Here is a 25740-nt window from a genome sequence, read left to right as displayed (position 1 = left end):
TTTTGTCTTAAGATAAAACAGAAATGTCTTTTACTCTAAACCCTATATAAAAAGCTCATGTAAAATTACAGGTCCACTTCTCTAAGTGTAACATAAAGAGTATTTTTCTTAGGGATTCCGACTCCATGTTGCCACAAGAAAGAAACAAGAAAAGGAGCCCAAAGTATGGTTAGTCCAGGAGGTATATGAAAATGGTACACAGAGTTCTTGCTATTTTTAAAACTAAACAACTGGTACTCTTGTATTCTAGTATCTTTTCTCTTTTTCCTAAAACTGAAGCCCAAAACTCTAAATAACTGAAGTTCCCTCATAATTCAATTTTAGTTAGGTTTCCCTATGCTGACACCTCATGGGAAAGACCAAGATGCTGAAACAAATAAGGAACACAATTCTGCGGGCTCATCACCTGCCAATCTCCCTCCCGCCTGACCCTACAGTCCAGCTGCACTGTACTTCTTTCAGTTTCTGAGTTCAGAGTGCTCTCTCCTGCCTCAGAACTTCTGCACACATTGCTCCCTGGGTCGAAAAGTCTCCACCCCTGCATTCATCAACTGCTGCACTTCTGTGCGGACTCAGCTGAAATCAAACACAGGAAGCGTCGGCTCACAGCAGGAGTCCCGCCTCCCTTGCACTCGTGCCCCTGCGGCAGGGCCCTTACATGCTGCAGGGCAGCAGACTCCCAACCATTCCCCTCGGATGCACTTTCCAGCAGAAGAGTCCAGACTCTAGAGCCCACGTTTGAATCCTGGGTCTGGCTTCCTACCTAGGTGATCCTGTTCAAGTTCCTTATCTCTCTATGCCTCAGTTTCCACCTTTGCAAAAGGGAATTGATCATCACACCTACAGCTCATAATAATGCTGTGGTCAGGATTAAAAGATCTTATATCACTTAACTGTAATTCTATTTAACTTACTTGTGATTAATTTAAATTTAATTATATGTGCCTTGTACATAGTAAATATTCGATAAACGTTCCCTATCGTTTGTCAAATAAATAAAATAGGTCAGAGTAAAGAGATGTGGAAAAGCTTTCTTTATAGAACTTACTTTTTTTCTCAGGTTCTGACATAAACATCACTGCCATATCAAACCTCCTTAGTTCAGAAAGTTTTTGTAAGATTTCAAAGATGAGTGATGGCTCTTCTTTTCTGAAATAATCCAAATATAAAACAAATGACTAATTAAAAGTAGCTCATTTAATTCTGTTTTTTCTAACTCAGTATTTCTAATTATATATAAATAAGATCTTCATTTATCGTTTTTCTCTGGATACAGTCTATATTTTAAGTGCCCAAATGAAGAGCTTGATCATCATTTGAAGAAATTACAATACTCTTAAGTGTGAACCTTAGCAGAGACTTTATTAATTCGCTATCACATGTGTCAGTTCTACATCTTCCTTTCTTTAAAAAGACTTTTTTTAAAGTCCTTTTTCCTCCTACCTAGTCATTTCCATTTTCATTGCTTGCACTTGTCATCCATCTCTTTACAACGTCTGCAATGGTGAAATTTACTAGAAAGCTTATTTAGTTTTACAGAAGGTAGTAATATGACATCAAAGAAAATGACTTTCCCCAAATCACTAGAAATAACATAACATTACAATATGCAGGTATAAAGAAAAAAATTCAACTTACTCAATGTAAAAGTCATGCAGAATTTTAATGATTTGGTTGAATACATCTGGATCTAGATTTTTCTGAAACAACTTAGGATACATGGATGGTTCAATTTGCTTGGAAAAGACATAAAGAGTTACAAAATTACATTATAGCAACATTCACATATCACAAGTTATGTATATAACAATTGCTTAGGTGAATATGGTAAAGAATAACTATTATGCATTTGTCCTTACTGAGTAATAATGAGGTCACGCTGAAATGTAACGGTGATAGAAGAATGAAAGTTAGAGGAACTGTAAGATAATCACTCTGTTCAAGGCAGAGAAAAATCTCAAGAACAGAGAGATGTAGACGGACACCCCCTTAGGACAGACAGGAAACTTGAGAGTGCTCTCAAAGAGCAATGAAAATAACCAGACAATTTAAAAAATAGAATTACATGAGATAATATATTTAGAAGTAACTGTATACTAGAAAATTGCAAAGGATTATTACTGTAATCACACTTGAAAAAGACAATGCTAAAATCCATTATTTGGTAAATTTCATAAGATTTGTTCTTTTTCTGGGAGCAAATAAGAGCTCACTTTCAGGAGAATGATTGCCTAAATACTGCAACAGTGCTGGGGGCACATGGAAGACACTCAATGTATTTTACCTTCTTAAAAAAGTCAAAGAAGAATGAAGAATTAAGTTTAAATTATGGTTTCTGAAATTAGATTAAGTTATTTTAGACCACAGAATTAACAGATTCTCTTTCCAAAGTCTTCCTGGTTGCAAATGTTTAAAATGGTGTGGCTGGGGTAAAATACGCACTCGGCACGTGCTCTACAATCCTATTATACAAAGAGCAAACACGGTCCTCTTATTATGCAGTGACAAAGGAGGCTCTTTGACCTTTTACTTAACTAGAACTGCTGGCTTCCTCTTTCTTACCTTCACATACCGATACAGCATATCTGGGGAACTTTTCAGCTGTCTGAAGTCAGATTCAAGCTGGAACGAGTTTGCAGGAACAGGAGGAAGAACAGTAGTGATAAAATGAGCCGGTGCTTTGTCTATCTGTAGAGAAATCTTCTCACTGACAGACTGACATACATCCGGTTTCAGGCTGACTTGAGGTCTGAAATATTTCAGAGGCATCAAACAATTAGAAAAGAATCATAAATAGTCAAAGCTTCTGCAAGGAGACATCAAGAGAGATTTTTTTAAATTTCTGACTTTCTAATATAGTATTCTAACTATTTATATTCTGCACGTAGCAAATTCTTTCAGCTGTCAAAGGATCTGTAGTTTTGGCAAGACAGATTATGCTTTTGCAAATTTTCACATGCTGGCTATATAACAACTATTCTCACCTGTTGAGCTAATTTAGCCAGGTCACCTTTAAAAGCGCACCATTTCTATATGCTACATTACTACAGCACATCACATACACTCACAACTCAGCCTTTCCGAAATCTGAATTAGCACAGTGTCAAGAAAGATATTCCAAGACAGCAAGAAATGCTTCCTCCTTTAAATAAAATCTGCCTATTTAGGGTTTTCCTCAAATCACTAATCACTGTCACTTTAAAACCACTAAAATTCAACACTATAAAAAACCTTTCAGTAGGATTGCTGAGTGGCAAATATAAAGAATCCATGAATAAAGTTTCAACATCCTCAAATAAACCTAATTAATCTATATCTTTTATATTCTTACCATTAAGCATACATATGACTATTTTAAAATTCCAAACATAATTTAAGGAGCCCATAAAAAATCTTATGTATTAATGACTAGAATAGTGACGACTAAATTCTACACTTTTTATGAAGCTTCCTTCTAAAAAATTAAAGATTTTTTCCTGAATTAAAAAATGAAACGCATACACTGAAGTTCTAGAACAAAAATGCGCACAATTTGTTCAAGATACTTTCTTATCTCTAAATTCCCCACTAGAGTATTGGAATAGTGATCATACTTTAAGTAAAACCTCTCTTATGATTAAGTACAAATGAAAAAGAAAAACTAGAATGTGAAGTTGGGCAGTTCAAAGAATTATGGTGAGGAGTACAAACCACAAGTCTCATCAGTAATATCAATTTTCTAGTGAATTATTACCATTCTAGATCAGCAGAAAATAAGAATATTTCTTCTACTCACGGCTGGGCTGAAGTATCACTGATTTCTTCTATTTTCAGTACTTTTGCTTTTGGAATATCACTTGGGGGCAAAAGGTCATCTTGGCTTGAATTCTTCTTACTTGTAGCGCCTGCACTTGCTGTCCCGTGTGCCATAGTAATGATATTAGCAGCAGTATCTGGCACATCAAGAGTCTGTATCAAATTACCAGTTTCTTCAATAATAATCTTCTTGAGTGGTTTCTAAAACAATTAAAATCAATTCTTTAAATCAACATATTAGGGTTTTCTATTTTAGGATCACAAATTAAAAGGTTGCAGTGTTCTTATAGCTGGTATCTGTTACATATTTTGAGAATGTACTAGGATTTTAATTTTCCAGACTAAGAGTTGTCAGTAAATTCAATCTGAGGGTTAGACAAACAGGAGTCATACTCTGAGAATAAAGATTAAAAAGAGGCACAGCACCAACCATATGGACTTCTAAATGGGAGAAAGAAGAGATGCTTGTATACATAATTACAAGACAATGGGATGCATGCTATAAAAGGTGAAAGCACAAAATGCTACGAGAACACAGAGGAAGGAAGATAAACACTGGCATCAGGGGACCCTTCACAGAAAAAGGACATGAATGGCAATGTTCAAGGGCACGGCACGATCAGTAGAAAGAGGAGAAGTCCAACAGGGCTGGTACAAGGGAGGAGTGGTGTGGACAAAGCCTGAAAGGCTCCTTAAAGACAGATTATAAAGGAATTCTGCACCATGTCAAGGAGTTTGGACCTCATCCTTCAGGTAACAAAGCCAAGAAAAATGATAGCCAAACCTACAGTGGGCTAAGTGAAGACAAGGAGAACAAGGCTAGCCAATTAACTAGTATTCTGTATTAAGATCTAGGTAGACTTAATATGTAGCAGCTGGAAAAAACCAGCTAAGGACTAAAGATCTGCCATATATATTTGTCATGTTGGTGAAGTTTGTGAAGACTTGACAAACTTCAAATAAATGGTTTATTTGAAGATGAACTTAAAAATAATGGTTTTTAATTTAATAGAATAGGGTTCACTCCTTTTTTTCATTGTGTCAATGTTCAATTTCTTAAGTTTACATATAATACTTCTGTTATTTTTAATAAAACATTTTTCTTCAATATAATCTGTTTCACTCCAATTGAATGGCTGAATTTTAAATCAAAAAGTTGTAAATATAAACTTTTTTGACATATATACTAACTCAATGGTATATAAATGGTGTTAAATCCAGACATTCTATTAACACAGCTAAGACTAACAGTTAACAACAAAATGTTACTGGGTGGATGAATAAAAATTTTAAAAGCTATTAACAAATTTGTTAACAGAACCACAGTAGCAGTTCTATTTAAAGTGCAATCATGTTAAGCTAAGGCCTTTGCTATGCTTATCAACAGCAACCGTTTTCTATAAAGATATTAACCAAGAACGGGCATGTGTTAGTGCTGCAAAATAAACTGTAATTTCTGACAGGCTAAAATCACTGAACTAAATCAATACAGTCCCATTTAAAACCAAATCTGTTCACTGACAACAGATGTGTCCACATGATCCCAACTTTAAAATGTCCTACTCAGTGGTCTCTATGAAGTGTGGACAGCTCCCACTGGGAGCGGCTGAGGGTTGCTGATGGTTAGGGAGGACAGGGGAGGACACTACTGTGTTTAACAGGAGTAAAACACAGAAGATACCACTAGAGAAAGATGTAAGAAAATATGAAAGGTTCAATTAACTGATTGTTAAAATTAAATTTAGCTCCATGACATTTATTACTCAGCTCTAATATTAACAGGGCCATTTCAAGAAAAGAGAAAAATAAAAATAAACAGAAAGACAGAAAGAGATGGGGAAGGACCAGGGAGAAAGGTGAAGTTTTGCTACAGGAAAACAGAAAAATGAAAATAAAGTATTTCAGCAGAGGCTACGAGACCAAGAGACCCTTTATGAGCAGTGAGGGGCACACAGGGCTGACGCCTTTCAATTTTTGACCTAGCTGACTTCATGGGTGTTCACTTTATAATTATTCTATAATCATTTTTTAGGGGCGCCTGGGTAGCTCAGTCGGTTAAGCGTCCAGCTTCAGTTCAGGTATTGAGCTCAGCTCACGGTTTGTGGGTTTGAGCCCGTCAGGCTCTGTGCTGACAGCTAGCTCAGAGCCTGGAGCCTGCTTCAGATTCTGTCTCCCTCTCTCTCTACCCTCCCCTGCTCACGCTGTCTCTCTCTGTCTCTCAAAAATAAATAAAAACATTAAAAAATATATATATATACATGTATATAAAACCATTTTTTAAATCTTACTTTGTGTACTCTTCCGTATATGTGAATGTTAGAAAGTACCATAGGGTTGTATCATAGGTAGAAAGATAGATAGATAGATAGATAAATAGATATCTGTATTTTTTTTGCCCTATATGAGTAACTTAAAGATCAAGCACAAAACAAATTGCTAAATTTACACCAGCTATTCTAATATTGCAGGGAAAAAAAAAACTGGCTTTGTTGGACTTAATGAAAAATACAACCGTATACCAAAAACAATGTGCAATGGTATATTTTTAAGGATAATTTGCATATACTACAGTTTTACCTTAGGTGCGGATTAAGGTGTAGATATGGTGCTGTATTTGCAGTAATTAGGGTAATGAACCTGACTGAACACATTGCAACGATCCTTAGGTTTCTCAGGACATACATGTGATGGGCTGTGTCATTTCCCCACACAGAGCTGGGAAGTAGGTGTCTCACCCAGAGAAAGAATGAGGCTGTTTACAGCAAGGTGGACATACCACTTCTGCAAACGTACATTGTACAAAGGCCATGTGCTGGACTCTCTGAGCCATGAGACACATCTCTAACTTTATTTTCAGCTGACTGGGCACCAAGCTGTCCATAGTTGTTTGATGAGTTATGAAAACACCCAAACCTGTGTCCTGGGATGTCTTCACCAAGTATAAGGGAAAGGTTTCCCCACCTTATCCTTGGGGGTCACCTGAGCATGTGAGAAACTCTCGTCTTCCGATCAGGGGCCTGAGAGTAGAGTTTATGATGGTGGAGGAATAAGCAGAGGGTTTGTTTTAATTCTGCACAATCTATGCAAATCACAATAGCCCTCCATTCCTCCTAGGGCCTTTATCAGCTCTGGAAGCTGGGGCTGCTCCCGTGAGGAACAGCAGCTCTGTCTCTACCAAGGGTACAGAAGACAAGGCAAACGCTGCGCCCATTTTCCATTGTAACTCTTCTGGGAAATCCTCACCTTTGGGAAAGCACTCTCTCCTGGCCTTACCCCTGTCTTGTGTGGTGCATGATATGTCTGCTGTTATTTATTTTCAAAGTGCAAACTCTTAACCCAGGAGCCTACAGGATTCCCTATTTTCAGCTTGCCATCTTGGTTGTGCCTCCAGAAGCCAAAAGCACTTGAAGGCTAAGGACCGTAGGGCTTCTCCTGCGTATTTCCGGGAAAAACACAAAGAATATGACACCACACTCCACACTGAAGCTCCTGGCCTGACTGAAGAACTCCTCTATGTGCAACCATTCCTGTTGTTTCCTCCTTTCCTGTTTCCAGTCAGACAATTAACCTGTTCAGAATGTCTGCAGTAATCCTCACAACTGGAAAATGTGAAACCCCATCCCTCCAACTTCATATTGTGTGCTCTGTGCAATGTTGAATGGTCTTAGATAAATTTTCTAACACATCACTGTTCCTTCTCTGGTGGCATATGCACTTTATGGACTCCCTCTGGTTGTACCCCAGGAATATGCTGAATTGTCAGAAGTAACCTGATTTGTGGTAGAAAACGTACACTGGAAATGAAGTTATGAAGGAAGAGATGAGTTCATCCTGCAAGGCCAATCCCCCACAAAGTCCTTCAGTTGTGTTCATCTGAGCAAGTGGTTGTGTCCTCAGTCACTGTTAAAACTCATACTGCCTCTCATGATACATCATGGGAGTTTCATACCAGAAACCAAAACACATCTGTGTTAATCCTTTTACTTAGAATTTTTATCTCCTTCTTCCACACAGAACATAACTACTGTGTGTCTCACAGCTACTTAAAAATCAGAACTAATGAATTAACATAAACATAGCTGAGTTTAGTTGACATTTATGAGTCACGTGTTCCTCTAAAAAAATCCTTCCTCAGTTCCCCTGTGAGACTCCAGGCACCCCTATCCACCTAGAGACCTGAGGCCATGGACAGAACTTCCAGAGAGAAGACCCCTTGGTCCAGGAGGGACAAAAGGGAGGTCAGGGTTGACAGGCAGCACTTCTCCATGGAGCGGCTATGATTCCATGTGCAGACAATGGGCTTTTGATTCCCCTTCTTTCTCTTCTCAATATACCAATAGGCTTCTGTGGCCACAGAGAGGGACGGATGCAGGGTTACCTTGGACACAGATGCCTGCCTGTCTGTCTGAAATACTACTTTGTAATTACTTGTGTTACTCCTCTAGGGTGTGACCCCTTGCTATTCTACATCCGCAGACATGGGCAGTGACAGGTGGTGACAGTAGTTTGACCTCCTAACATCTACTCCCGCAAGGGGTAGGTGACACCCAGTGGAAAGGACAGAGTTTCTGACACTGATCCTGCTCTCTTGGAACCTGGTGGTAGGAAAGGTGACAGGTCCTGACACCTGCTTTTTTGGGTTTCAGCTGCGGTTGGTGTTGGTTCTTTGGTCTGTCATACATAGCTTTCTTCTGTTCTGCAGGTCAGTATGGATGCAATCGAACTCCCTCCCTTACCAGGACCACCCTACACATCCTACGCCATGTCCCCCCCGAGCACCACCTCTCGCCCCCTCCACCTCCCGCATCTTGGTGGCCCCAGGGAGCGCCTACCTCCTCTGCCTGCAGATGACCTGAATGGTAGGAATCGACATGTAAAGCATTCACTTTATTTCTGTTGTTGCTGAGCTTAGGTGCTCATTTTGAATCAAACCCCACACAAGATGCAAGCTTCTTATAATAAAATCATAATCTCAAATAAGAATGGTACTAGCAATTAAAAATATTTATTATAAAATATAAAAGTACTTTAATTATCTTTAACATCAGAAAATATATAAAAATATTTAAATTTATAATGCTAAATTAAGTCGCTGAAAAAGTTATACCAGAATTCTAAACAACTGAATGTTCTCCCATTTTATTATGTTGATAATCCTAAGAAGTTTCTTAAAGATTCTAAAAATGGTCCTAAGAGCTTTTAATATTTCTTTTAAGAGTTTATTAATTCAACAGTTTGCTTCCAACTCTTAATTATACAACACTGAGATTTAAAAAGGAAAAAACTGAAAGAGAAGTGCTTTTTACTTACAGTTGACCCAAGGTGAGATGGATTATCAATAGGTTTTATCACATTTTGCCTTTGTGCAGAATCGAGAAAAACGTCATCCCAGTGTCCTTTCTCAATTAAGTCCTTGAAAATAAATTTGGCAGCATGACTATCAAACCATTCTCAAGTTAATTATGTTAACAGATAATGTGTTTCTGTTTCAGAAAATAAGACCATATTTTGGTGAAAAGAACATATTACCTTTTTAATTTTGGAAAGTTCAGTTACTGCTTGCTTATTCCCAGGTTCCAGAAGTAAAACAGTTTCAAAATCTAAAGTGAATTTTTAAGAACTACAATAAATTAGTGAAAATACTTTGTGAAGTTCAAGACAGGATACATTTAATTAATAACCGTGTTTATCTCAAGAAGTTTTACTCGGGATGCTAGAAACGGGGGAGCAATAGTAATAGCTAAACATTCACTAAGTGCTATTCTAATTACTTTATGTGAATTCTCATGTAACCCTCATCACAACCCCACTTTACCGATACAACTGAGACCTAGAGGTCATCTAACTTACCAAAGCTCACACTATTAAAAAATGACAGGGTTACTCAGCAAATGTAAGACAGAATCTAAGAGACCATATAAGGATATCCTTCAGCCTTACACCTTGAAAACTTTATTATGCTAAGTGAAATAAGCCAGACACAAAATGACAAATACTGCATGATTCTACTTATATGAGAGGTACGTAGAATAGTCCAATTCATAGACAGAAAGTAGAATGATGGTTACCAAGGGCTGGGGGGAGGGGGAGGAGGGTGCAGGAAGTTCTTATTTAATGGGTATATTTCAGGATTAGATGATGAAAAAGTCCTGAAGATGTTTGGTGGTGATGGCTGCATAACAATGTGAATGTACTTAATGCTACTGAATTGTACACTTAAAACGGGTTAAGATGGGAAATTTTGTTTATGTATATTTTGCTACCATTTTTAAATGCATGAGATGCAGCTAAAGCCAAGCTTAGAGAGAAACTGCCAGATTCATATGCATATATGAGAAAAAAAGGCTGAAAATCAAGTACTGATGTCAAAATATTAGAAAAACAGCAAATTAAATCTGAACAAAGGAAAAGAGCAGAAATAAATGAAAAAGAAAACACATACAATAAAACCAAGTTGGTTCTTTAAAAAAAACTAACAGAACGAATACGTAAATTTGACAGACCCTGAAAAAATAACTAGTACCAAGAATAAAAAGGAGCACCACTGCAGATCCCACACTATCCTCTAACCCTTAACAACTGATTCCCTTTCTTCTTCTTTCTGCCTCTTCCTTCTCAGCGATGATTCAGATTATTCATGAAAAAAAACCACAAATTACTCATGAATTCTGATGGGCAATAGCCAGATTAGACTGTATGCTATTGAAGTAAAAGATAATCAAGTCCACTATGGAAGCTGTATTCCTCCAAATATGCAAACTATGAATGATCTAGACTGTGAAAGAAAATTTAAGTCTCTAAGTTCTGTATTCTTGAACCATGGGAAAGCTACACGAATCTCTGCTTCTGTAACTTGAGAGTCTCATCAGGACAAGTGAGTGACAGTTGTTATAAAATAGTCATACCTTGTTTGGCCTCATTTAACTTTCCCAAAAACGTTCTTGCCGTTCCTCTCCTGGCAAAAGCTTTAGAGTATGAGCCATCTAATAAAATAGCTTGTGTGCAGTCTTTTTCAGCTTCCTCATATCTATTAATAAACATGACAAAATTACCAACCGGAAAATGCAGCTTATAGAAAAACTACACATAAACTGAGTTTCTAAAGTAAAAAGCAGGCATACTATTTTTTTTTCTATTTTTTTTTTTTTTTTTTTGAGAGACAGAGCATGAGTGGGGGAGAAGCAGAGAGAGAGGGAGACACAGAATCCGAGCAAGCTCTAGGCTCTGAGCTGTCAGCACAGAACCCGACGCGGGACTCAAACCCATGAACTGTGAGATCATGACCTAAGCCGAAGTTGGACGCTTAACCAACTGAGCCATCCAGGCACCCCCAGGCATACTATTTCAATTAAAAACTCCCAAATCTGTCTTTGAAGAAAGACGTTTTCTTTTCTATTCTTTGGATCTTGTGGTAAGCAGGGAAAGGGTCAGGTTAAAGGAAAAGTCGGAAAAGAGTGTGCGGGAAGGATTGAAGAGAATGATGGTCAAGTACAAGCAGAGCAGACAAAGAACCTCACTGCTGGCAGCCTGCCTCCCCTCTAGCTGCACTCATGTGTGGTACACCTAGGTACTAATTAACAATTACGACTGGCACTAATTTTCTTTTTTTAATAGTTTATTGTCAAACTGCTTTCCGTATAACACCCAGTGCTCTTTCCCACAAGTGCCCTCCTCCATGACCACCACCTCACTTCCCCCTTCCCCTTCCCCTTCAACCCTAGGTTCATTTTCAGTATTCAGCAGTCTCTCAGGTTTTGCGTCCCTCTCTCCCCAACTCTCTTTCCCTCTTCCCCTCCCCATGGTCCTCCATAAGGTTTTTGCCTGTTAGACCTATGAGTGGAAACATACGGTATCTGTCCTTCTCCGCCTGACTTATTTCATTAGCATGACACCTTCGAGGTCCATCCACTTTGCTGCAAATGGCCAGATTTCATTCTTCCTCAATGCCATGTAATACTCCATTGCGTATATATACCACATCTTCTTGATCCATTCATCAGGTGATGGGCATTTAGGCTCTTTCCATAATTTGGCTATTGTTGACAGTGCTGCTGTGAACACTGGGGTGCATGTGCTCCTATGCATCAACACTCCTGTATCCCTTGGGTAAATCCCTAGCAGTGGGACTAATTTTCGAATATAACTTCATTTATATTTGCCCACAGTATACATTACCCAAGGAAAACAAAACCATATGAAACTCAGGACTCCTTACGTGTGTGATAGCATATCATCTAACACCTTTCATAAATTCTACTCAACCATGCAACCAACAATCAATTCAGTCAGACTGGGTAGTGCTCTATAAAAACAAAAAGCTAAGGGGACCAAAAAACCAAACAAACATAAAACTTATGACCCTCCTATATTTCAAAATGACATTAATGAATTACTGTGAATTTATTTGGCATGATAATGGTATTGTGGTTATGTATAAAAAATCCTTTGCTTTACAATAATTCAAAGGGAAAAATCTAAATGTAACAAAAAAGGTACGGCCTGTTAAAACCAGATGATCTGGTACATAGAGTTTATTACATTACTCTCATGAAAGCTGCAAAAGTTTCATAATAGAAATATTCTAAAAAAGGAGCATCTCCTGTGATTACATTCTCCCGAAGGCCTAGATGACTGCTACCCTATCCTTGAAACAAGACCTCATAAGAACAAAATCAAAATTTCTAATGAACTTAAACATCCCTTAATTTTTTAATTCATTTTTCAATGAAAGAAAGAGCATGTCTGTATACGTGCAGGTGTGTGTGCCCATGCCCCTACCAATCTACTTTCTACTTGCTGATTAGGTCATTCTTCCATTCAAGACGGGAGCATGGCCCCCACACTTCTCAGGATATAGTACTTTAAAGAGCACAAAGTCAAGGGCTTGTCTGGCTCTCCAGTCTTATCTCTACCACTGTATCCTGCATAACAGTCATAATAGGAACCACTTGTCCTTTCAGAAATTACATGAACTTTTCCACTCTGTGCCTTTAAACCTGACCTGGGACGCTCAACCTGTTTTTTACCTCATCCACTCTCACTAATCAAAATAATGTATCTCTAATTGTGTCTGTTAGGTTTTTTTTTTTAATTTTTAAAGTTTATTAATTTTTGAGAGAGAGACAGAGTGTGAGGGGGCGAGGGGCAGAGAGAGAGAGGGAGACACAGAATCCAAAGTAGGCTCCAGGCTCTGACCTGTCAGCACAGAATCCGACGTGGGATTCAAACCCACTAACCATGAGATCATGACCTGAACTGAAGTTAAAGGCTTAATTGATTGAGCCACTTAGGCACCCTATGCCTGTCTGTTAGTTTAAATGAGGATATATAAACAAAATTTACTTATATGACAGGAGTTCCTAACCTGAGGTCCTTTGAGAGATCTGAAAAGTTGGATGAGAAAAATATTAACATCCTTATTTTCATTAACTTATTTTAAATGGGATTTAGCTTTTCTCTCCATTATAACTGCAGACAATAAACCACAGTAGCAAAAGGAGTAGCTGATTTTGCACCAATATATATCACCAACATTTTCAGATCACATTTCAACTGTTACAGGTATCTCAAAATATTACTTAAGGTCACCACAATTTCAAAATTACAGTAGTAATTTAACCTGTTGTTTGTTTGTATGTGATCACAGAATCCCTGTCTATAAATGCTCCTATGACCTAACTGGCCAACTACTGGGCAAGTCTGTCCCTAGCTAGTCCTTCAGATGCCACAGAGCAAGGTCATATTATCACACTGGAAACACAATCATCTGTGCGACTTTTTGGGTACTCCCTCTCCACACTTACTAGTTCATCAATATGTGGAAAAAGATGTCACAGATCACCCCAAATTTAAATTTCCACATAATGTCTTTTTAAAAAATTAGCTTTAAATTTACCTGTATATTTTAAGTAGGCTCCACACCCAGCACAGAACCTGAACTCACAGCCCTGAGATCAAGACCTGAGCTGAGATCAAGAAGTCAGACGCTTCACCAACTGAGGACTCAGGCACCCCAATTTCCCTATATTTTAAATACAGTTTCTCATTTTGTTATGGTATATATGTATATCACTGTATCACAAATTTTAATACTTTAAAAACTATGTTTCAATTTGCTTCCTTTTTACTCTCAAATGTATAATTATACATGGAAAAATATTATTCTGAAGAAGAACCCCATGAAGCCAAAGGGGTCCATGGCACCAAGATAATCAGAATCCCTATTTTAAGTACCTACGTTTTTTTCTTAAATTCTGTTGCTAGTGTATAAAATATTATTACAACAGATATAAAGAACTGTGAGACATAGTCTCTGCCCTCAGATATTATCCCGATTGTCCAACTGGGAACTCCTGAGTGCATCCAGAACAGCTGTTCAGTACCACACGACCAAGTTTTAGCTGTATATATATATATATGAGCAATCAGCTGATCTTAATGGCAACAATTCTCTTTTGTGATATATGGATATGCATATATATACCACTTCCAGATAAAAATGTGCCCAAAAGGTTCTGAGGTTAAAATAATTTTTAGGGACGCCTGGGTGGCTCAGTCAGTTAAGTACCTGACTTCAATTCAGGTCATGATCTCACAGCTTGTGAGTTCGAGCCCCGCATCGGGCTCTGTGCTGACCGCTCAGAGCCTGGAGCCTGCTTCAGATTCTGTGTCTCCCTCTCTCCCTGCCCCTCCCCCCCACTCAAGCTCTATCTCTGTCTCTCTCTCTCTCTCACTCTCTCTCTCTCGCTTGCTCTCAATAAACATTAAAAACTTTTTAAAAATAATTTGTAAATCATTAACTCAGAATAACATGCATGCAACAATTACTGTTAAATTGTGTAATGCCAGATAATTAAGAGTGGGAAAATAATAACAAGAGCTAACATTTACTGCATATATCCTGACACACACTCAGGGTCTCATTTAAATTTAATGCCCAAGAGTGAATAAATTTTATTTTATTGTCTAATAAGACAATTTATGGTAAATTTCATTTTCATTCTGAAAAGCATAAAATACATCCAACACTTACTTCTGAATCTTCAGATAGGCCATGGCTCTGTTTGCCGGAAGAAGGGCATTACTGCCATCTGCTGCCATCCCCTGAGTATAGCATTCTATTGCTCTTTCATATTTCCCCTCTTTGAAAAACCCATTGCCCTATCATTTTGGAGAGAAATATAAAGAAGAAAGAAAAAAATGCAAAGAAATTAGTTGAATTCAAATCTTAAGTAAACACTAAGAGAATACTCATCAATATTATACCAGTAATTATAGTATATTTTAATGTTAAAAATCTAGTCCATGATACATGTTTTAGAATGTTTAGGTTGTTTTTTATAATGGCATTCTTCTCTTTTCAGAACTAAAAAAGAAACATATAGTACTATACTACTTTGCAGAATTAATCATTATCCTACTAATTAAATGTTAAAGCTTAAATTTAAAAGCACATTGTAAGGGGTGCCTGGGGGGGCTTAGTCAGTTAAGCATCCGACTTCAGCTCAGGTCACAATCTCACAGTTCGTGAGTTCAAGCCCCGCATCAGGCTCTGTGCGGACAGTTCAGAGCCTGGAGCCTGCTTCAGATTCTGTGTCTCCCTCCCTCTCTGACTCTTTCCCACTCATGCTCTGTTTCTCTCTGTCTCAATAATACATGAAACATTTTTTTAAAAAACCACACATTGTAATAAATATAGGCCCAAATATACTTTTAGTTAAATTAAAAGTTGTACAATAGAATTTCATAACTCAAACAATTTTTGTGGAAGGACAGAGTACCAGAACTGTACAGCTCAATCTCTGGTAACATTAACATGTTCTAAACACAGGATAAATTAAACCACATTCAAATGTGTATACCAGATTACCCTGTACCATTCCTTTATAATCAGGTTCATCACAAACAATAACCATTCCATAAGTATTTATTAAAAATCTTCTATGGGTCCATGAAAAACTACAGATAAATTAAATCTCAACTCATGGCTTCTAAAGGAATTTCTTTATCAGAAACAGTCCAGTGTGAATAAAAAAAAATTATATATAAGAATGAACTGTAATTTATGTCTATGTTAAATTTACGTCTATATATAAATATGTTAAAATACTCAAAATAATTTGCTCCCTACACTCTTTTTATGTATTAAGTCATCAATTACTGAAGTTTTAAATGATAAGCTCCAGAGGTTTTTAGTATAATTTTCAACTCCTACTGAAGCATTTAAATATAAAAAAGGATAGAAACAGATACACAAGAAACGAAGAGTAAATTCAACAAACATATATATGTTGAAATCCCTCTGGATTACCAGATCTTTCTGTGAAATGGCTTGCTGCTTATTCTGTTGCTGTTCAATGTGTTTTTTCTCTTCTTCAGTGGTCCTAATCACTGTATCAGGTCCCTCTGGGTATGAGTTTTCTTTGGATGTTAAAGCCTAGGAGACACAGTAGTCCACTACTATAAACAAATAATGCAAGATGCATACATATTTTACTAGGAAATACTAAATTACTCAAATATATTGGAATTTCTGCCACATTTCAAATTAGTATTGAAATAATACCTTTTACCCTAATTTGAAATTGAATTCAAATTACAAAACAAAATACATAATAAATTTAATAATACATCTTAGTCCAATTAAAATCACTAATGGTAGCTGTTCACTTATTTATTCAACAAGTATTTATTGAAATTCTACACAGGCCATGCACCATCTGAGAAACTATTTTCAAAAATAAACAGATAATCAAGACCACATCAGCAAATTTCTCAAACTTCACATTCAGTCATTATTTGACCTCAGACAAAACACAAAAATATATCACACAGTTTACAATTTTAAGAAAGTTGACATATTTATCTAGAGATTTTATGCGCTGTAAGTAATGGCAATATTTAAAAGCAGATTTTTCCCAATCATTGTCATCTTTTTCTCAAAGTTTCAATGCATGGCCCAATAATTATAACTTTGATTTAACAGCAAAGAGAAAGGAATATGTAACTGTATAGTATTATCTGGCAAATTTTATAGTTAAATAATTATTTTCTTACTGTTAAAAAATTACTATTGTTTTTGCTAAGATATAAACTATAAAGATAGACTAACTTAAAACTTACAAAATCAAATATGCAAAAGTTTAGTGCAGAAAAAAGCCAAAAAAGAAAAATTAGTGGGATAAAGAAAAATAATTGTCATCTGGGAAAAAATAAAGCAGCAGTTCAAAAACCTCTGATGATTTTTTTTTTTTAAGATTTTAAGTAACCTCTACACCCAATCATGAGGCTCAAACTCACAACCCCAAGATTAAGAGTCTCATACTCTACCGACTGGGCCATCCAGGTGCCCCCTCAGATGACTTTTTAAGATGATGATTCCTACGGGTCTTTAAATATTCTACTTCCCCTGGCTTGCAAATTTGTTTAGTAAAACTGTATAGTACAAAGAATTAAAATTAGAAAAAGTCTATATTAAGTAATCTATAGTACAAAGACTATGCAAAAAATAAAGTAATACACTTAAATAACTATGTTTTACCTGATTAATTTTCCTGAGTTCATTTGTTGCTTCAAAGTTATTTGGTTCCAGTTCTAATATTTTTTCATAATCTAAGTAAATTCAAAGACACAGAATATGTGAAAGACAGATTATTAAAAAATTCTATAAAACAATCATTTGTTACATGTGACAAATAAGCATGCATCCTACAGCAAAATTAAGAGGAACCAAGAAATACTAACCAATAGTAGGCTACTGGACTGTCTTCATTCTCCACCAGGACAATCAAACTCCTAACAGAATCCCTTGACAAATCACCTTCTTCCACCAGCCCCAGGAAGGATACTTGCTATCATTAAGTGGTATATCATAAAACCAAGAAACAGCAGCATCCTGTTAGATAATCAACTTTATTCAGATTTTATGATTTATAGTTCACAAGCTTATTTTATAGAGTAACAAAAGGCTTCGAATTTACAGAAGAAGAAAAACACATCAAGGACTCTATGTGTGGTGCCTCGGCCTCACAATATCCAACAAGATGCTTTAATCTCTATTTTACAGCAGAACAACTGAAAATCACAGAGGATCCATATCCTTCCCCTTAGTACCGCAGCTAATACATAGTGGAGTAAGAATCTGAACTGAAATCTGGTGGCAAATAATGCATTCCTTCCCAAAGTAGCAAAAATGAGATTTATTCAAATACAGAAAGCTCCCTGAGGGTAGTAACTATGATTGTCTAGTATTCTTTGTATACCCATCTGTTAAACTACTAAAGAATTTTTTTTAGATAATAACCTGAAAATATTAATACCTTTTTTGGCATCCTCTAATTTTTGCAAAGCAAATCGAGCAGCACCTCGTCTTGCATAAGCCTTGGTATAACTTCTATTCAAGGCAATTGCTAAATTACAATCAGACTCAGCAACAGCAAATCTGCGATTTAAAGACCTTGAAGTTAATAATATTCATGTGTTAAACCAAAACTTCAAACTTTGTTTCTGAAATCCCACCTTCTTTAATTTACTTAAGGCTACTGAACAGCATTAATTCATGATGGTACAATGTTAAGTAACATTCACTTTAAAGGAACAAGAATGCCCACTACCACTGCTTTCTGTCAGTATTATATTAGAGGCCCTGGCTAATGCACTTTCACAAGAAAGAAATATACAGCTAAGGGAACAAAACTCAGACAATTTGATGGTCTATGTAAATAAGTGAAAACAATCTGGAGACACTGTTCGTAATAATGAAAGTTTGCAAGGTGACTTGTTGCTTTACTAGGGATAAGCAACAAAAAAAACCTCAGAAATAAATCTAACGAAAGATTAGACTCCTATGCAGAACATTTCAAGACTGTCTTCAAAACCATTAAAGACTTAAGAAATACATCCTATTCTTGATTTATAATAAGTCACAAAACCATAGCGATATAATTCTCTCCAAACTGATCTATAAATCCAAAGCAATTATAATCAAAATCCCTACATAATTTTTCAAGGAGTTTTACAAGATGATTCCAGTATTTACACTGATAAGCAAAAGCCCAAGAATACTCAAGACATTCCTAAAAAATAATAAGGTAAGAATACATGTCTATGCCAAATATCGAGACTTGCTATACCAATTAAAGATAGTACGGAATGGGTTATAGGGATAGGCAACAGATCAACTGGACAAACAGAAGGATGAAAAGGAGATCCATGTGGGACACTTAGGTGGCTCGGTGGGTTGAGCATCTGACTCGATTTCGGCTCAGGTCATGGTCTCATGGCTTATGAGACTGAACCCCACATCAGGCTCTGCGTTGACAGTGCAGAGCCTGCTTGGAATTCTCTCTCTTCCTCTCTCTGCCCCTCAAAATTCTCACTCTCCCTCAAAATAAACAAACATTAAAAAAAAGAAAAAGGGATCCACGCCAACTGAGCAGACAACAATGGTGGCATTGTAGATCCGGAAAAGCATGAATGTTCAATAAATAAGACAGACATGACTGAAATAATCATATGAAATTGGAATTCCACCTTCAGCACACAGACTTAAACATGAAAATTAAAACATAAAAACTTATAGAAGAAAATATAGAAGACTATTACAAGCTCAGGGTAGGAAACTATTGGTGTAACAAATTGTATTTTTAAAAGTGCTAACCTCTAAAAACAAATCAATAAATTGAAATATATTAAAATTAATAATTTCTGCTCATTGAGACTTCATAGAAAAAAAACCAAAGTTTCAAATTGGGAGAAAATAATTATTATGAACAAACACTAAAGGATTAGCATCCAGAATAAAGAATTCTTAAAAATCAATTAAAAAACGGACTAACAGAAAAATGCCCAAAAAACGAAACAGGCATTTCACAGGGAAAAAAAAAGAATACAACTGGTGAATAAATATATAAAATGTGCAACCTCATGAGCAGTTGTGGAAATGGAAATTAAGACCACAGTGAATTACCATTTTACACCCACTAGACTGAAACCAATTAAGAAGCCCGATTTACCAGTCCTGGTAAAGAGCCGGAGCAAGCATCCTTACAAACTCCCCATGGGAATGCAAACTTACACAACCACCTTTGTACCACCTGTACAACTGGTCATCACCATGTAACCAGAACACATACCCATCCTGCCCCAAGTAACCTACAAAAATGTCAACGTTTTCATTGCTTTAAGGAAGCAAGTAAAGGGTGGTAGGTAGGGAGAGAAGAGAAGGGGAGGGAGAAGAGAAGGAAGGAGTGAAAGAAAGGAAGCCCAGCACCAAGAAAATGGATACAGGGAAGAAGCCCTCGTGGTGAAGAAGAGAGGAGAACAAGAGAGAGGAGAGTGCACGGGGATTGGCACAAGAACGCTTCCCCAAAGCCACTGGCTTGGAAAACAAGGGGCTGATTTTCTCTTTTTGGCAACCAGCAGGGCTCAAAGACCTGTGCTCCACTGGTACTGCTTTTCTCAGGCAAGAGTGCCTAAGTCACAGCACAGCGGGCCCCTTCCTCAGAAGGCCAGCAGAAACTTCTGCACGCACCACGTCCACCGGCCACAGAGTTCTGTAAAGCTTCAGATCTAGTGGAAGGAGAATCAGGTCTCATTTAACAGCAGACCAGAGCACACCTGGTTAAAACTCCCCATACTCTGGCTAATCCAAATACTGCCCACCGCAGGCAAGGAGAGCTTCTGCAGAGACAGGAGTTTTAGAAGGCATAGGGCATGGCTGGGATAGAGCCGTGAAGGTACTGCCCTACTCCTGGAGAGCAGGCAGGCAAACAACCCTGGGGCAGACAGTGCAGAGATCTGAGGAGCCCCTAAAATTGTTCCCTCTTCTTGGAGCACATCTGAGAGGTGGCTTTCAAAAAGGGACCTCTCTGGGGACAAAAGAACCATTTCCATTCCCCCTGAGCACAGAGACAGAGACATCAGCTGAGGGCAGCTAATCCGGACACTGGCTGTTCACCCTGCTTTCTCCAAATCCCACGGCCCTGAGCTCCAGCGACTGCCCTTCTTCGTCAAACCTGCATCCATCCCAGCGCGGTGAGACTCCCCCCGAAGACCTGCGAGGGTCCCCACCACACCAGCTCCCTAAAGTCTGGAGTTTTAAAAGTCAGTAGGCTTGGCTATAATAGAGCCCAAAAGGCACTACATTGTTCTGGGCAGGCAAATGGAAACAGCAGGAAAACAGCAATCTGAAAACTGCCTGGAGTGCACAAGGGAAAATTATCTGCTCTTCTGGAATGCTTCCCTGAGAGCACAGGGACCCCTCTCTGAGGACGAAGGAGCTGGCTGACAATGGTTCCCTCCCCCAACTTCAGTAAACAGCACAGCGCCAACGCTGGCTGCCCTACCTGCTCCAAAAACATAGAAATGGAATGAAAACCTCCAAATTCATTTTATGAGGCCAGCATTTCTGTTTCCAAAACCAAAGATTCCACTAAAAAAGAGAACTAAGCGCCAATATCCCTCATGAACATGAATGCAAAAATTCTCAATAAAAGTCTAACAAATCAAATCCAACAATACGTTAAAAGAATCACTCACCATAACCAAGTGGGATTTACTCCTGGGCTGCAAGGGTGGTTGCAAATCAATTAATGTGCTACACCACATTAACACAAGAAAGCATAAGAACCACATGATCCTTTCAATAAATGCAGAAAAAGCATTTGACAAAGTTCAACATCCATTCATGATTTAAAAAATCCTCAAAAAAGTAGGGATAGAGGGAACATTCCTCTACATCACAAAGGCCATACACAAAAAACACACAGCTAATACCATCCTCAATGGAGAAATACTGAGAGCTTTTCCTATCCAGTCAGGACAAGGTCAGGGAGGTCCACTCTCACCACTGTTGTTTAACATAACACTGGAAGCCCTGGCCTCAGCAATCGGGCAACAAAAAGAAGTCAAAGGCATCCAGTCAGCAAAAAGGTCAAACTTCCACTATTTGTAGATAACATGATACTCAGTACAGAAAACACAATAGTCAGTCAGTTAAGTGTCCAACTTTGGCTCAGTTCATGAACTTGTGGTCTGCAAGTTCAAGCCCCGTTTCAGGCTGTGTGTGGACACGCCACAGACTGGAGCCTGCTTCAGATTCTGCATCTCCTTCTCTCTCTGTCCCTCCCCTACTCACACTACTGTCTCTCTTTCTCAAAAATAAACATTAAAAAAATGGAGGGGCGCCTGGGTGGCTCAGTTGGCTAACCCTCTGACTTCGGCTCAGGTCAGATCTCACATTCATGGGTTTGAGACCCGCATCAGGCTCTGTGCTGACAGCTCAGAGCCTGGAGCCTGCTTCCAGTTCTGTGTCTCCTTCTCTCTCTGCCCCTCACCTTCTCATGCTCTGTCTCTCTCTGTATCAAAAATAAATAAAACATTTTAAAAAAATTGATGCAGGTGGGGGTATAGCTCAGGGATAGAGCATTTGACCACAAACCAAAAAAAATTGATGTAAGAAATTGAAGACAACACAAAGGAATGGAAAAACATGCCATGCTTCTAGATTAAAAGAGCAAATATTGTTAAAATGTCAATACTACCCAAAGCAATCTACACATTTAATACAATCCCTATCAAAATACTACCCGCATTCTTCACAGAGCTAGAACAAGCAAGTCTAAAATTTGTATAGAACCAGAAAAGACCCCAAACAGCCAAAGCAATCTTGAAAAAGAAAGCAACACTGAATGAAGGTATCAGAATTCCACACATCAAGTTATATTACAAAGCTGTAATCGTTAAGACAGTACAGTACCAGCACAAAACAGAAACATAGGTAACGCAGAAATAGACCCACAAATATAGAGCCAACTAATCCTTGACAAAGCAGGAAAGAATTTCCAATGGAATAAAGACAGCCTCTTCAGGGTGCCTGGGTGGCTCAGTTGGTTAAGCATCTGACTTCGCCTCAGGTCATGATCTCATGGTTCATGGGTTTAAGTCCCATATTGGGCTCTGTGCTGATAGCTCAGAGCCTGGAGCCTGCTCCGGATTCTGTGTCTCCCTCTCTCTCTGCCCCTCCTCAGCTCATGCTCTGTCTCTCTCCCCATGTCTCAAAAATAAATAAACATTTTTTTTAAGTTTTTTTTTTTAAGTCTCTTTAACAAAGTGTTGGGAAAACTAGACAGCGACATGCAGAAAAATGAAACTAGACCACTTTCTTACACTATACACAAAAATAAATAAATTCAAAATGGATGAAGACCTAAATGTGAGACAGGAAACCACCAAAATCCTAGAAGAGAACACAGGTAGCAACCTCTTTGACCTCGACCATAGCAACTTCTTACTAGGCACGTCTCCTGAGGGAAGGGAAGCAAAAGCAAAAATGAACTACTGGGACTTCATCAAGATAAAAAGCTTCTAGGGGCACCTAAGTGGTTCAGTTGGCTAAGCACCTACCTACTGATTTTGGCTCAGGTCATGATCTTGGGGTCTTGGGATTGAGCCCCATGGTGAGCTCTGAACTGACAGGGCAGAGCCTGCCTGGAATTCTCTCTCCCTCTCTCTCTGCCCCTCCTCCCCTTGTGCTCTCTCTCTCTCTCTCTCTCAAAATAAACAAACATTTTAAAAAAAAAGCTTCTTCACAGCAAAGGAAACAATCAACAAAACTAAAAGGCAACCTTCAGAATGGGAGAAGATATTTGTAAATGACATATCTGATTAAAGGTTTAGTTACCAAATCTATAAAGAACTTATCAAACTTAACACCTAAAACAATAAATAATCCAATGAAGAAATGGGCAGAAGACAAGAGTAGTCATTTCCCCAAAGATGTACAAATGGCTAACAGACACATGAAAAGATGTTTGACATCACTCATCATCAGGGAAATACAAATCAAACTGCAATGAGATTATCACCTCACACCTGTCAGAATGGCCACAATTAACAACACAGGAAACAACAGATGTTGGTAAGGATGTGGAGAAAGGGGAACCTTTTACACTGTTGGTGGGAATTCAAACTGCTACAGCCACTATGGAAAAAAGTATGGAAGTTCCTCAAAAAGTTAAAAATAGAACTATCCTAAATTCCAGCAATTAGACTACTAGGAATTTACCCAAAGAATTCAAAAATACTAAATATATGCACCCTGATGTTTACAGCAACATTATCAACAATAATCGTATTATGGAAAGAGCCCAAATGTTCATCAACTGATAGGTGGATAAAGAAGATATAGTAGCTATACACAATGGAATATTACTCAGCCATCAAAAAGAATGAAATCTTGCCATTTGCAACAATACAGATGGAGCTAGAGAGTGTTATGCTAAGTGAAATAAGTCAGTCAAAGAAAGACAAATATCATATAATTCCACTTGTATGCGGAATTTAGGAAACAAATCAAATGAACCAGGGGGAAAAAAGAGAGACAAAGCAAGAAACAGACTCTTAACTTTCATGAACAAACTGAGGGTTACTAGATGGTTGGTGGGCTGGAGTGACGGGGTGAGGGGGGATAAGTTAAAGAGATGATGGGTATTAAGCAGTGCACTTGTAATGAGCACCAGGTGTTGGATGTAAGTGAGTGAAGAACATTAAATTCTATACCTGAATCTAATATTACACTGTATGTTAACTGGAATTTCAATAAAAACTTGGAAGGAAAAATAAGAAGATCCCATCCCCATTTTCAAGGAAAGATGACAGTTATCTTTTTATGATGTATGGTTCCCAAATGCTAGTTTGCATGCAAATGCCAGAATCTGAGAGAAGTTTTTACCACTTTATGTTGAAAACCTGGAAAAGACAGGCCACATAGTAAATTTTTATAAGGCCAAATTGATTTCATTTAAAAGACTCTTCTAAGATTATGTCCTTAATACTGCCAAATGCTCTTTTGTTCAATAAACTACAGTGATAGCAAACAGTTGTATGGTTTTACTATGCTTAGTTATGAGAATAAAAAGTAGCATTATTTTTTAAAAAAATATGTATCTGGAGTTTCCCCATGACTTCTCAAGGCTTAATAACACATGCCTTTTTATCTGTGAATATTATGTCATTGCCTAGGTGTATGGAAGATTTATTTTTTTAATGAGTGTCCATCTACACATAAAATATTCACACGCATTATGGATATCCCTTACTTCTTCAACCTGAAGTATGCTGATGCTCTGTTTGTTGGCAACACGGGATTATACGGATCAGCATCCATGCCTTTGGTGTAGCATTCAATTGCTTCATCATATTTTCCTTGTTTGAAGTATTTATTGCCCTGAAAAAGCAAATGAGTCAGATACATATTGGCATAGAATCCAGAGCTGTTTGCTTTTAATATGATGCATCTCTTTCTAACTCATTAGCTCTGAAATCAAGGTTAACAGTAAAGAAAAAAGAATTAAGCAAAATGGTCTTTTGTCAACAAATGCTGACATTCACTATATAGTCATTGGATGGGCAGAATCCAAAAGCCCTGGTAGAAAAATGAGTAACACACTTAGCATTATACACATCTTACTGACAATAACCCACAGACACGTAACAAAAGAAAGGCAGCAAGATGAGGTTTAATCTGAAAAGATGGTCCATGATATGGAGGAGTGGAATTTAATACTCATATCACGCTGATTTTAAGTTACTTTTGTCTACTACAAAAAACCCTAAAATGACTCTCTGTACAGTCCATGCACTTTACATATAATAATTCATTTAATATTCATAATAACCGAGATTTACTAATAATACTAATTTTATTTTTACAGTTAAGAAAACTGAGGTACAGGCAATTGAAGGAACTTGTCACAGGATATGAACCCATGTAATCTGGTTTCAAAGCAGACATTCCTAATCCACAAGCTCTACTGTCTCTTGATGTGGCAACAGCCAATAAAAACTTAAAATCTGAATAGCCCCCGAACTATGTTGAATAAATACTGGGAGCCATGTGAGTTTCTGCACATCCTGCTTACATGAAGGAATCTTATGCTAACCTAA

General features: G+C 37.7%; 1 protein-coding gene across 1 annotated transcript in view; it reads right to left on the bottom strand.

The window, feature by feature from the left end:
- Positions 1-25740, bottom strand: part of RPAP3 (RNA polymerase II associated protein 3) — a 35918-nt gene that overhangs the window by 2258 nt on the left and 7920 nt on the right. Inside the window, exons 5-16 of the mRNA XM_029955129.1 lie at positions 24894-25021; positions 18114-18235; positions 17336-17406; positions 16106-16231; positions 14828-14955; positions 10701-10822; positions 9325-9395; positions 9106-9207; positions 3776-3996; positions 2563-2749; positions 1639-1736; positions 1049-1149 (exon numbers count right to left, since the gene is read on the bottom strand). Of these exons, the coding sequence (XP_029810989.1) occupies positions 1049-1149; positions 1639-1736; positions 2563-2749; positions 3776-3996; positions 9106-9207; positions 9325-9395; positions 10701-10822; positions 14828-14955; positions 16106-16231; positions 17336-17406; positions 18114-18235; positions 24894-25021 (1477 nt within the window). The remainder of the gene's footprint in view (positions 1-1048; positions 1150-1638; positions 1737-2562; positions 2750-3775; positions 3997-9105; positions 9208-9324; positions 9396-10700; positions 10823-14827; positions 14956-16105; positions 16232-17335; positions 17407-18113; positions 18236-24893; positions 25022-25740) is intronic.

Source organism: Suricata suricatta, chromosome 10 (genome assembly GCF_006229205.1).
Source record: "Suricata suricatta isolate VVHF042 chromosome 10, meerkat_22Aug2017_6uvM2_HiC, whole genome shotgun sequence".
Taxonomy (NCBI): Eukaryota; Metazoa; Chordata; class Mammalia; order Carnivora; family Herpestidae; genus Suricata; species Suricata suricatta.
The sequence above is the reverse complement of the archived record's forward strand: the minus strand, read 5'-3'. Positions and strand labels throughout refer to the sequence as shown.